This window comes from Cibotium barometz, chromosome 52, assembly GCF_041138505.1.
Source record: "Cibotium barometz isolate CiBa-2024 chromosome 52, ASM4113850v1, whole genome shotgun sequence".
NCBI lineage: Eukaryota > Viridiplantae > Streptophyta > Polypodiopsida > Cyatheales > Cibotiaceae > Cibotium > Cibotium barometz.
The window spans coordinates 39,791,121-39,804,582 of record NC_141097.1 but is presented as its reverse complement, the minus strand read 5'-3'; the positions used below and the strand labels follow the sequence as shown (position 1 = coordinate 39,804,582).

Sequence of the window (13,462 nt, the reverse complement as noted above, 5' to 3'; positions counted from 1 at the left end):
CATCCTCTTCCCCGATGCAAACTATCCGCTCATTCCTACCTCTAGCCACAACCCCAAAGAGCCCAAAGGCCGCACCACCTTGGGCATGAAGCTATTAGTGCATAAATGCTTTCATTCGGCTGCTACCGACGTTCCGACAAGTAATGATCAATGCAACGAGGACGTCCGCATCTTCTCGGCAACCGGTAAGGGCCGAGGTAACCACTTCACCCTCCTTTTCTTGCTTATTTTGGCTCCCCAACAAGTTAGTAGAGCTCTCCCTCATGGATGGTAGAGCTAGTACAGTTGGGATTGTTTGCAGATACATCGTGCGTATGGCACAATTGCCAAACTACCCACACATCTCACAAAAAATCCCGCTAAGACCAAACCCATAAGTGCTTTCACTTACAACCAAACCCTAGCAAGTTTTCAGTGTGCATTCAACCTCATGGTCTCACCCACACCTTATCAAAAGGCACTTCGTACACACCAGCTCCCATTCTTGCACGCAACATCCATGCCCCTTGCCAACACTTTGCATGGATATCTTTGATTCTATTGTCTTGACTTATTCATTGAGTCTTGTTCTTGCTTAGTCTAGCCTTCTTTCCATCCATGAAGCACAATTCTAGTGTCTGCATACTCACAAGGGTTCCCCCGTGCCCGACACGTTGGGACTTTGTGAAGATGCCACCACCACAGAATCCTCCATGTTGTCCAATCATAGGGGCATAGGTCCCTAGAGCCGTCGGAGCCATGCACCCAATCGGCGCTCTTCACAAAATGCAATGCTTCACCCAATCACGCTCCACATCTCCCTCCATAGCACCACACTTGGCCTCCATCCATGTTACTCAAGCAACGGCTCAAAAAGTGCCCAAATCCATTTGACCATGTCTAAGTTCGCGGCTTACCCATGTTCCTACCAGATTGAGTGTCCTAAATTCTTCCATTCGCATGGAAATCCCAATCTCATTCCCACTTGCCTTATCGGCCAGCCTCATTACACATCCACTATCAATTTCCTATCTCAAACCATGTGTAAAAGTCGAAGAAAGCAGAATGAAAACTGTCCAAAAAAGCAGTGTGTTGGCTACGGATTGGTTCCGAACTACCCACTTAATCTCGACCACTAACTACATGACATATCTTGGACCATCCACTTCCCAACGGCAACTTAACCACCAACTTGGGTGATGCAACGACGCGATCACCATTAGGAAGGGGACTATGTTAACTACTCTATTAGTTAACATGGTTTCGCCCGCGTGACCTGCCGTTAGGCGCTTTGCCATCTTACCCACACGAACAGACGCTTATATGTTGTAAGATGACGCTGGAACATATAAAACAACCTTACCATGTGCTTAATGTCAAATAGGAAAAGTCTACGGACCTGGTGTACATAGTTACTTAAGGTTAATTATAGAGGCCAAACCATTTTAAGGTTGGCCGGCCTAGTGTGAAAACTAGTCATTTGTATATAAGTCATTTTTGACAATAAGCAAGAGACAATCATTTCCTTGCGATAGTTTTACTTGTGAGCTCTCCTTCCCTCTTCTTGCTTGTATGCTTTTGAATCTTGCTTGCTTGATGAATGCTTTCTAAATAGGTTTGATTGTAGGTCTTCTTCTTGCTTGATGGATGCTTTCTAAATAGGTTTGACTGTAGGTTTTCTTCTTGCATCAGACTCCTCTTCTTCTTTTGCCTATGTGAGAGAACCATTGCAAAGACAGACCTCTTCTTGCCTCCATCTAGGCATCTAGAGCTCTCCCTTCACCCCTTTGGCAAGGAGCATTCCGGTGTGACAATAGAGTGAGGATGCAGTGGACGAGCTAGCGCATCCACACGGGAAGTTGTAGATTGCGGCTCTTAAGCAAGACCCAATGACACATGCTTGTGCAAGGCTAAAGTAAGCTCTTGACTAGAACAAAAGCAATTTAAAAAAGAGATTCCCTAACACTGTTTCCGAGGATGTAAACGTTCCTTCGGAAAGGATGTATTACATATCCTATATTGACGAGAATCTCCTAGGAGCCAGGATGTAATTGCAATTTTAGAGAGATTGATAAGCATTTGGGGTGGCCAATGTGAAGATGAAAGGCTTTCGAGAGTGCTCAAAGCCATCAATTAAACGTTGAAATATGAGAAGCCCAAAGAGGGATTTTGGCCTTGAGAGTAATTTGTTGCCACATTGCAAGTGCTGGGCAAGGGGGTGTATGGCCGAGCACGTGAAGGAAGCCATGATTCAAGGAATACCAATTGGAGTTTCAAGAGCGTCGTGCAACCTAGACTATGGTTGGGTGGACAAGCTGAAGCAAGCCCTATGTAGAGCTTAGGGTTTTTTCCCCCTTTGTGTTCCTTCGGTGTGATCTTGCTAATTACTGAAATCAGGGTGGCGGATCATCATACCTGGTTGAGATGTTTGGCATTGCCTCAGCTTGACAGAGAGAAAGAGAGAGGGTCAATAAAAGATAAATGCCTCATTGCACAACATGTGGCCAGCATAAAATATATGGCTTCATCAATCCACTATATGAAAAAACACTCAAGTTTTACTCTCTCTTTTTACTGCACGCAGAGGGACTCAACCTTTCCTAGATTTTAGCAGATTGTTTTGCACGAAACATCTCCCATTCTTGCAATACTGCAGCTTGCAGCGCTCGATGCTGGATTTCTTCTGCTGAGAATGTTGTTAGTGTTGACGGCTCCTTGGGCTTTTCTTCAGGAATCAGGCTGTCATCATCCTTGGGTGGCGGAGGGGGTGGCCGAGCAGCAGCTGCTGCCTTAAAAGCTGCTATCTGTTCCATTGATCTTTTTAGTTTTTCAACTGCTGCTGCCTGCACGTCTTCTTCAGTGATATATGCTATAGCTCCATCTGTGAGATCATCCAGCCATTGCTGCACATCTGCTGTAATTTCATCAAGTATTGATGCAGATGATGCACGGAGAACAAATTTGCATACCATGGTGGTTGTTTCATCCCCAAAGTCAACATTCCTGCTCATCTCACTCGCCCCAAAGATGACCATGCCCAAAAAGTCACCATGCCATGTCTTTGCAGCATAGCATATCTGAGAAGACAAACACCATTTAGATGTTACCAACAAAAAAAGAAATAATGCCACAAAGGATAACCTAGTTTAGCACCAAAGTTTTGAAGTATGCCATTTACCCAGACTCTAGCACATCCACCTTAGCATACTATCAATAATCGTTACATGAAGGATAATATTCAAACAACACGAAAGGGACAAACCAACGGCAAAGCTCAACCACACCAACAGCTGTATCACTACCACAGAAAAAAAACATGTTACTCAATCAAGCTGAGACATAATTTACAGAACTTGCTTGCACAAATTAAAATACAGCACCCTGACATTACATTGACCCACTATGGGCCCTTGTGATGGAGAAATGAAGTCTTCTTCCCCTCAATCCCCCAAGAAAAGATCCTTCAGTTAGTAGAAAACAAGTGCCCATGCGCTGGTGAACTACAACCCTCTCTAGGTACAATGTACAGTGCGGTGAAAATAAGGGTAAGGTCCCTCCATCGCTGGCCGCTCTTGGAGAAAGGCTACATAAGAAAGGAAGGGGGGGCCTATTGTGCTTTGGGGCAATCCCAAACGCAGTGTCACTGCAACTCTGGGGTGGCTGCATTGCACGCACTGTGCTGGCCGTCCTCCAATGGCCAACCAAGTGCCGACAGCAAGGCTGTGGTGGGCTATCACCAGGAGGAGAGGAAGGTATTCCTTCCTAAGACCAGGAAAGTAAACTGTCACGAGAAAGCCTGAGATGCCAAATAGAGGAATGGACAATGGGTCGAAGCCATGTTGCCACCTCACGAAGGAGGAATGGGCTGTATGCAGTGCGATGGGGCTCAGCTGCATGACTCTGTCCGATGCTGCAGGTGAATGAAACTCAACCTGGTAGTATCCATGCCCCAAACGATGATCTTTCAAGGCTTGCTTGCAAAAGGTCCCTAAGTTGCCCACATGCCGGGCAGCTACCCACAATCTTGCAGACCAAGGTTAGGCCTCCAAGGATGCAACTATCGAGGGCTTTTTTCACTTTGTGCATTGACTATAGACCTCATTTTTTACTTGCGACCGTTTTCCGTAAAAAAAATCTTAACATTGAGAATTTGGGCGAAACACCGTTTCAATTGAGGGGTTTCGAGGCGTTTCATCACGACGAAACCTGTTTTTATGTTACTTTGCTGTCGACGCAAGGAGCTAGAGGTCCACTGAGGGACAATGGCCTCGGTCGGGAATGACAGAGCAACCACCAAAGAGTCCTAGAAGTTCGAAGACCAGAAGTTGCCGACACTTACCAAGAGAAAGAACACCCGAAAGTAAGAACACCTGAGGGAAGGGTAGTTGATTCCTAAACAATAAAATTTCCAGAGTCAACGTTATGTGACTTATGATATATCTGTTTTTTGAATCAACATTAAGTACCACCAACCATGCATGACCAAGTGTAAAGAAATGATATTCTTTACATATAAGCCTATTAAAAACATACTGGGCATCGTAGATTAAAGAAAAAGTAGTGCGTAGCCTTATCTTATTGGTGTTCTGTCAATCCTTGTGAATGAGAGATTGGGGCATAATTAGCTAAGGATAGATTTCCATATGCCTATATCAATCAGCATCACATGCTAAACTGTTGGTGCAATCATAAAAGATTACGAGATCATTACCACAAAAAAACCATAAAAGATTATGAGATCAAAGGGGATTATGGAAAGGGGGCCAGAACAGGAGAGGGAAGCGGGTAGGAGGTTGGCAAAGGCAGGGCAGGCTGCACTAAGGCGTAGGCCACGAGCAATGAGGCGGGGGCTTGCGGACAAAAGAAGAGAGGGCAGTGACACAGGGCAACACCGGCAACGCGAGGCAAAGGGCAAAGGTGGAGGGTAGCTAGGCTAGCGATGGCGAGGTCAGGCGCGCATTCGAGGGGAGCTCCAGTCCGCCCCAATGATCTCCTATTATAAACAATGTCATTTCTTTGAGTGAGACCTTAATACCGCCATGTTCACACCCTAATCCGTGTCCTTGGCTCCTACAGCTAGCTTCACTGACAGTCTTAGCTTCACTGATTGTCAACAAGCCACTCGGTAACCTTGGCCTAGGCATCCTAGATTATGACAATCACCATAAGACTGCCTAACTCGGTATCCCGTCCTAGGTAACGGGTTACGTCAACACTCAACAAGATTGCCTGCCACCTGCCACACAATGGCTGTCCAGATAACACCAAGGGTTCATGGTAAAGCCTAGTGTGATCTCTTCACTGTTTAAAAACAACTATCCACTGATGTGGAAATTTGAAAAGTAAAAGCATGCAATAAATTAGATTCCATCAAGGTTCCCCAAAGACCTCGAAATATTAAAAATTATTAATTAGGGGTTGTACAAAAAAGTAACAAGCGTCACAACTTAGCGTCTCTAAAGTCCATAATATTGAGCCATTCCTCGACCCACCAATGTGTGTGCGAATTCAAACTTGAATCCCACTTAGCTAAAGCCTCCTAACACCACTTGATGACCCCATGGTCATCAATTGGCGAAGGCATGGAGCACCCATAAAGCTTAGTCCCGACGCTATCTTTCCCTCCAAGGATCCTGGATAACATGCTTCTATTTATTCTTCCAGTCTTAGTACTAGTGAGGAGTAAAATCTTGACCATCCCAGTGGCTTGACTTGCTCAAAGTCAACGCCAATGGACTCCACGTCGTTACTGTCAGATCACTTCACAGAAACTACCCACTAACTCAATATAGTTCCAGTGCACATGAAACATGGATACTCAACTTGGAGAAAAGCACTAGCAGAAAGGTGACGGGTTACAGATTTAAAAGAAGTGAAAGGTAAGGAGAAAAGCCTTTAGCATGGTTGAGAGGGATGAAGTGAAGTTTGCAGCTTTTGGAGATCAAGAGGTTCAAGATGGCATACAGAGATCTTGCACAAGTTGTATGTATGAGCAAATAAGAAGAAGAGGCTGAATTTTTAGGGGAATGAGATTAAAAAAGTATTGGCATATATGCTATGAGTAGTGTCACATGTGAACATGGGCTAGCCAAGGGTTCTTTTCTCCCTTTGGATTTTTCCCCTTCGATATCTGGTGTGAAAGGTCACCACCACTTTTATTGTATTTTGATATTATGGAGTTGACTCTCCAACTCCACTCATTCCAATGCAATCTTCTTTTGCATCACTCATTCTCTTCACTCTATGTGTGTGCTTCCCTATGTGTGTGGTGCTATGTCAAAACCCTAGTTCAACCGCAAGATCTCCCTGGCTTGCACTAGCAGTGGTATGAGAACTGCTTCCCCTTGGCGACGACAACCCGTCTCCAAACGCTGGTAGGTTCCTTCCAGCGCGGCCAGCTCCGTCAACTGCACCTTCGATCCACTATTCCGGCAGTTTATCCAGTGGCCATATGATGGTGGCCCAACCTCATGTATCATGAGGCGCGTTGAGCATTGGACTTGCCAAGCCCCTTGGAGATTGGCTTGCACACAAGCAGTTACCCCCAGAGGTTCACGAGAGAGACCTGGCAAGGATTCAAGGTAGAGACAAGCTCAACATTGACATCAACTCTACTATTCCTCAGGAGTGAATGACAGCTATCCATTACCCTACTCCCCCACTGTGGCTATGATATTCTATTGGCAGTCCATGGAGTAGATGAGGGCTGTGGTTTGCTCACTTTTCTATTGATCCCCATGGCAGATTAGAGAGATTCGAGCTCCCCTTGGAGGATTTCAGTGGTTGCACCTTACAAAGGGTGAGGGTGATTGGATTTCAGGCCATGAGTGGCACATAGATCCCCAGCCGGCCAAGGTGGCTAGGGAGAGATTCTAGCGGCTATGGATATGGGAAAGCCGACCTCTCACGCACCTCCAGTGGGACCCATGAGAGTGGACTTGGCGTGATCCTGCTGATCGGGAGGAGACTCTGGATGCCCCCTTTTTTGCATACACAGCACGGCTAGGCCGCAAGATTCAGATGCCAGAGATTGATAGCACCCTGGCAATAGCAGTATATTGGCAGTCACAGGGCCTCTCCCAACGTTTTCTCTCAGATTGTTGGAAGGGGCTCTTGGACAGTTTTCAGTCTCGAAAGATCACCCTCTTTCTTTGGCTAATGGCACACAGGAGCCTGGGAGTTAGCATGTGGTTGGCCATTGGAGGTCGACCAGCAGTGACATTGTCTTTGGGATTGCCTGAAGGCTCAGCACGTTTGGCAATGGATTCTCCACATCTTCACGATGGACAGGGCCTTGATCCGGATCATTACATGGGGCACTGTCGCTTGGGCCACAGAGGTTGAGGTTATCAGGGCTTATGAGGAGGATGGTGGGGGGCTAGCTCTTCAGGTCTCTCACCTTCGCATTTCAACAGTACCAATCAATTGACCACTCAAGACCGGACTCATGCCAGAGATGGGAGATTTGTAGTAGCATTGCAGCCATTGAGGGTACCCAGTGCCCACACTGCGCCTATGGAGTCCATCATGAGCATTTGGCTCGACATCATCCATACCCTCCGTAGTCAGTTGGGAAGTTGCAGGGTGGCTCTAACCGCATGCGGAAGCAGCAGCAAGCTTTCTTGAGGCTCTAGCGGCATGGCCCTTTTCTCACCAATAGACGTGGTGATCCCACTTGGCATTATAGACCGCATGTGTGGTTATTCCCCCCCCCTGTATGAGATAGCCTTCTCCTCATAGAGCGGCCAGCCGGAGGGGAAGTGCATCTTTCTCCACCTTTTGATTATTTGATCCCCGCCTCGTACATGAAGGCGAGTTTGAATCTAGCCCTTCGTGGTTGTATTTAGCCCTTCATGGCTGTTTTTCATTAACTAATAGAAGGATCTTTTTCCCAGGACAAAAATGAAAAAACAGCCCACATGAGGGTACTATCTTGTACATCCTCCATGACTCGAGTTCTAGCACTTCTCAAATCCATGCTTTGATACCAATGTAAGGTCTCCATAGGCCACCCCAAGGGTTATCTAACCTAGAACTGAAACCCTAACAAGGTTTCATAGACCTGACATCATACGCATCGCATGACCACGATGGATTGTGGCTACTCACCACCCAACCATAGGTCCAACCCCAAGCCTGAGGTCTAATTGCCGAGAGCCTGCTTGGTATCGATGGCCCCAACCTAGTGTCCCATACCACTAGGAAGAACCACCAACCTTGCAGCTCCATGGCCACGAGATCATGCATGCAACTCCACGCCACCGCGTGACTACTTCACCTCTTGTGTCTAATAAGTGATCTCAAGGTCACTTATATAGTAATAGCCCGGCTATTATTGTCCCTTGCTTTATTTATAAGCTTTTAGAAATTATCAGCCCTAGGCTATTAATCATAAGCTCTTAGCCAATCTATACCTCTTTTTGCTAGAGCCCTTAGCCCAAGTGTGAACCCTCTAGGTCCCCACGCCAAGCCGTTAATCCTACTCTTGGATTAACCCTAAACCTAATCTTGGGTTAGCACACATCCCAGCCTAATCCTAAAAGCCTGTCTCGCAACATAACAATCCGGGTGTGGCATCGCATGGAGGATGGTCTCTTCTGCCAAGCTTTGGGTAGTTTTTGATGTGTTCTGCATGTGGTCATCCAAGAGCATCCACCGATAGCTAGGTGTTTTGACGTCAAGATGGAAAGTGTTAGTTTACATGGTACCAGGGTAATGGCTAGATGGGAAAACGAGAGAAAGAAAGAAAGAAAGAAAGTTATAGAAATTGAGAGCTAGATTGCAAGACTCAATGACGATTTGATGATGTGTTGAACCTTTACCATGTACATGCTTTTGTAGGCTTGAAGCCTTATCTTTTGAACCACAGAAATGTCACACACAGACTTCTGCTATTGCAGATGCTTCTACTTCATCTTCATCTTCTTCTTCTTGTACAAGGTTGAAATGGGTCTTCTCTTACTCTTTGGCCATCCTTTTGAAGCACCTGTCTTCAGTGTGTCTAAGCTTCTTGCAGAAGTTGCACCTGAATGTCCTGCCTTTCCTTTTACCTTTGAACTTTGAGAGCATGGCTTTGATTGATTCAAATGAAGCTTCAGCTCTCTTTGGTGCGGCGATCTTCGTATATAAGGACTGGAACCATCTCATCATAGGCCATTTCTTGGGCCACCCTTACTACAATTAGGGTTTCAGAAATTTTTAAAACCCCTTCTACTCTAGACAGAAGAATTGACTTCATGTTATCTTCCTCAATGAAACCGGCCTCTAGTAGAAACCAAAGTGCGGTAGACTAGCAGTCACCCTTCCAATTGTAGTCCAAATAAATAACAAAATTAATAGGAGCTAGAATGCTCCAGAACAGAAAGAAAATCGACACCTGTTGGCACCAAAGCTTGGCGCCCCTTTCGGTATTTCTTTATTCAAATTCAATGAAATGTATGACTAAGTACAACAAAGCCAGTCAAAGAAAGTAAACCTGCATGTCCAATCTGGCAACCCTCAAGACCTCTTAGCATAGAGGATTCACATACAGATCTGTGTCCCACAAAAGCAACACACTGTACTTTCCTCTGATCAACCAAGACAGTTCAATACGGCAGCCTTGAGCATACATCTGGCTGTTCCATGAACATGGCTTCAAACTCAGCTCAAATACACATCCACTGTCCAATCTCTGTTTCCACCCTTCAAACTGCTATACCCTTCCTCTCACAAAGGGCCAGATGAAACAACTCTGCAGCAGACATGAGCCAATGGAAAGAAAGAAAGATTGATATGTTCAGAGCTAACCAGTTTTTATGCCTGGTTTTGCACCAAAGGGACTGACCATACCAGTCTGTGCTTGCAACAGCCTGTCTGTACTTTTCTCCCTGCAGCCGCCTGACTGATGCACCGCTTGAATTGCTGGACTGCACCGGACTGTACCTGCCTGTACCTGTCTGTACAGTATTGTACCTGCAGCCACCTGACTGATGCGCTGCCTGCACAGCTGGACAGGTGTACCCGCCTGTACCTGTCCGTACAGTTTCCGCCGCCTGCACCTGCTGGACAGGACTGTCCGTACAGTTTCCGCCATCTGTACCTGTTGGACAGGGTTGTCCTTGTCAGCCTGCACCTGTCAGTACAGGTCCGCGCTGTCCTTGTCAGCCTGCACCTGTCCGTACAGTTCTTCGCGTGCGGCTACTGCCTGTACCAACCGCCAGCCAACCTGCACAGTATTCGCCTGACCCTGCAGCACCCGTACCACTATACGGGCTGTCGTACAGCAGCCGCCACCTGTACCAGCTGTACGGAACTGCAGCCACCTGTTCTGTACGGCCTGAATTCTGTACGGCTACTCTCCACGCAGCTGTGGTTCCCCTTCTCCTCCACGCAGGTAACTTGCACGACTCCCCCAAAAGCAAGAGAGAGAGAGAAGAGAGAGGCGTGTATCTCCCAAAGTGGAGTTGCCCCTTTTCCCAAAAATATCCTAGTGGCCCCTTTCTAAAGTTTATCAAACTTACTAAGGGTCACTTATGCCTCGGGGCCACCCAAGGTTAAAACATTAAAAATATTGAAGTCCTTGGTCCCCCTTCACACTTGAGGATGTCCACACATAATACCATTTGTCTGGGCACCCAAATATGAATCATTAAATATTTATCTTGCTCACCAACCACCATGCTGACACTCATGCTGTTCCACTTTCACAGGGTCATGACATACCCTCCTCTTGAAAAATGGCAAGCGTTCTCAATTGCAATCTGGTGATATAGCAAAATATCAGAAGTGAGATGTACAATATGGCAAGATCAGCGTCCCAATCTCTCTAAGCCATGCATATGTAACAACATTCACTGCAAACCAATGCTGTAGTAGTAGTCCAAGTTGTATACCACTGTGAACCATACACAACCACAACATCCAATGTGACTAGTACACATATATCATAGAAGTCCCATAAACAGATGTACTGTCAGCCATCAGTACCTTCGGGTGAGACAAAAGCTCCACCAAGCGACCTCTAGATATCATCTAAGCCTGTCTGTATCAAGGGAGTGGAGGTGCTACTCCCCCCTCTTGAGCATCAAGCAATGCTCCAGACCCATGCTCTGCTGAACCTGAATGAGCCGTAACAAGAGTCGGCTCCAACTCAAAGGCATCGAGATAAAGCTGCAAAACCTGAGGTGAATCTATTAAGTCACCTTCCTCCATCCACTTCGCATCCATCGGTGAATAGTTCTTGAACTTCACAAGATAGCGACGGGAAACTTTACCTCGTACCTTTCTTTCCTTATGTGCTAGTATCTGCTCTGGAATAAGAACCTCATCAAGTTCCTCAACTTCCGGCTGAGCCTCATCTGATACATCCTCAAGCACATCCCCACGAAAAGGTCTAAGTAGACTCACATGAAATGCATTGTGAATCTTCCAGTGATCTGGTAGCTTCAAGCGACAGGCCACCTCACCAATCTTTTCCAATACCTGAAAAGGTCCATTAGAGCGCATGCTCAACTTAGGGAATAAACGCTCTTTACCCTTCATCTTCTTGAGCCTAGCTTTTTCAAATCGCAAAAGAACCCAATCACCCAATGCAAACTCTAATGCACGTCTATGACGGTCTACTGCTTTCTTTTGCTTTTGCTAAGTTTTCTGGAGTGCCAACTTAACTCTCCGATAAGCTTCATCCATATTCTCCACATATTGATCAGCCTCAAAGATCTTATCCTGTGTGTGCAAAATGGGTGGTACCTTCTTCCCTCCTTCCACAATCTCAAAAGGCGCCTTGTCCGTCGAGGTATGGACTGTGTTGTTATAAGCAAACTCCACCAAAGGAAGATACTTTTCCCATTGTTGCTTGTGCTCTGACACATAACACTTAAGAAGATCTAACACTGTAGAATTAGCCTCTTCCGATTGACCATCTGTTTGTGGGGATGAAATGAAGATGAAAACTTGAGAGTTGTACCCATGTTGTCAAACAACCCTCTCCAGAATAAACTCGTCATCCGTGGATCACGGTCACTAATGATAGACGAAGGCAAGCCATGATACTTGAAGATGAACAACTTCACCATATGATCAACTTTGATCGTCTTACGCACAGGAATGAAATGAGCCTGCTTACTGAACCTGCATATGATAGTCCAAATGCCATCATTCCCCGTTTGTGTCCGTGTGGAAGATCAAATATAAAATCCATGGCAATGCTCTCCCATGGTCTATCTGGAGTAGGTAAAGGCTGAAGTAACCCTGGTGTCTTTTGACGGTCAAACTTCACCTTCTGACATACGATGCATTGCCTAACAAAAGCATCAACATCTCTTCTCAAGGTTGGTCAATAAAAGAAAGTCTCAACTGCTTTTACTGTGTTATCAATACCTCTATGACCCGCATACGGTGGAGTCGTAATTGCCTGGTATCACACAGTCTACCATGCATCAACAAAAAACCATCTCTGAGAGTATAATGATCATGCCGCTGACCCTCAGACATCTGATCATAGAGCCTTCCAAAGTCCTCATCATGGGCATACTGCTCTTTCATCTCATCAAGCTCATGATGATAAGCAAGTGAAACTGCTGAGACCAGTGGCTTGCGTGACAAAGCATCTGCCACAACATTCTTTTTGCCTTCCACATGCACAATCTGGAAGTGGAACATAGACAAAAAGTTAGCCCATCGCATATGCTTCTCAGAAAGTTTAGTTTGCGTGAGGAAATAACGCAAGGTCTGATGATCTGTCTGCACAGTGAAATCAGCCCCCAGCAAATAGTGTTTCCATGTAGAAAGAGCATGAATTACAGCCAACATCTCTTTCTCATAAACCTGTAAATGCTTCTCGGCATTCTGCAATATTCGACTCTCATAGGCTATCACATGTTCTTCCTGCATGAGAACTGCCCCAATGCTGTTTCCACATGCATCACACTGGACAACAAAAGCCTTTCGGAGATCCGGTAATATCAATACTGAATCCGAAGTAAGCTTTTCTTTAAGCTTTTTAAAGGCTGTAATTTCCTAATCATCCCATCTAAACGGAGTTGCCTTATTTGTTAAGGCATGAAGCGGCGAAGCAATCTCAGCAAAATACCGTATGTACCGCTTGTAATAGGAACACAATCCCAAAAAGCTACGTACATCATGCACGGTCCTCAAATCTGGCCAATTAAGAATTGCTTCCACCTTAGAAGGATCCATACGGACTCCATGCTTAGACACAATATGCCCCAAATAGTGTATCTCTTGCAAGAAGAACTCACTCTTCTTGCCATTAATGACCAGCCTATGCTTCCGGAGTTCTTCAAACACAATGGCCAAATGCCTCCTATGCTCCTCCTCAGTGTGTGAATGCACAATCATATCATCGAAGAATGTGCCGCAAACGCCGGAAAATCCTGTCCATCATTCTGTTAAATGTGGCAGGTGCATTTGTCAAACCAAAGGGCATAACCAAGAACTCATATAACTCAAAAGTGGTTCGAAATGCTATCTTATGCACTCA

The 13,462-nt window shown here is 45.8% G+C and overlaps 1 protein-coding gene across 1 annotated transcript in view; it reads right to left on the bottom strand.

The window, feature by feature from the left end:
* Positions 1 to 2,446: 2,446 nt before the first annotated feature.
* The window catches only part of TPLATE (ARM repeat superfamily protein), a 105,395-nt gene continuing 94,379 nt past the window's right edge, over positions 2,447 to 13,462 (bottom strand). The window contains 1 exon segment of the mRNA XM_086788561.1: positions 2,447 to 3,056. Coding sequence (XP_086644687.1) covers positions 2,580 to 3,056 — 477 coding nt within the window. The 3' untranslated portion in view covers positions 2,447 to 2,579.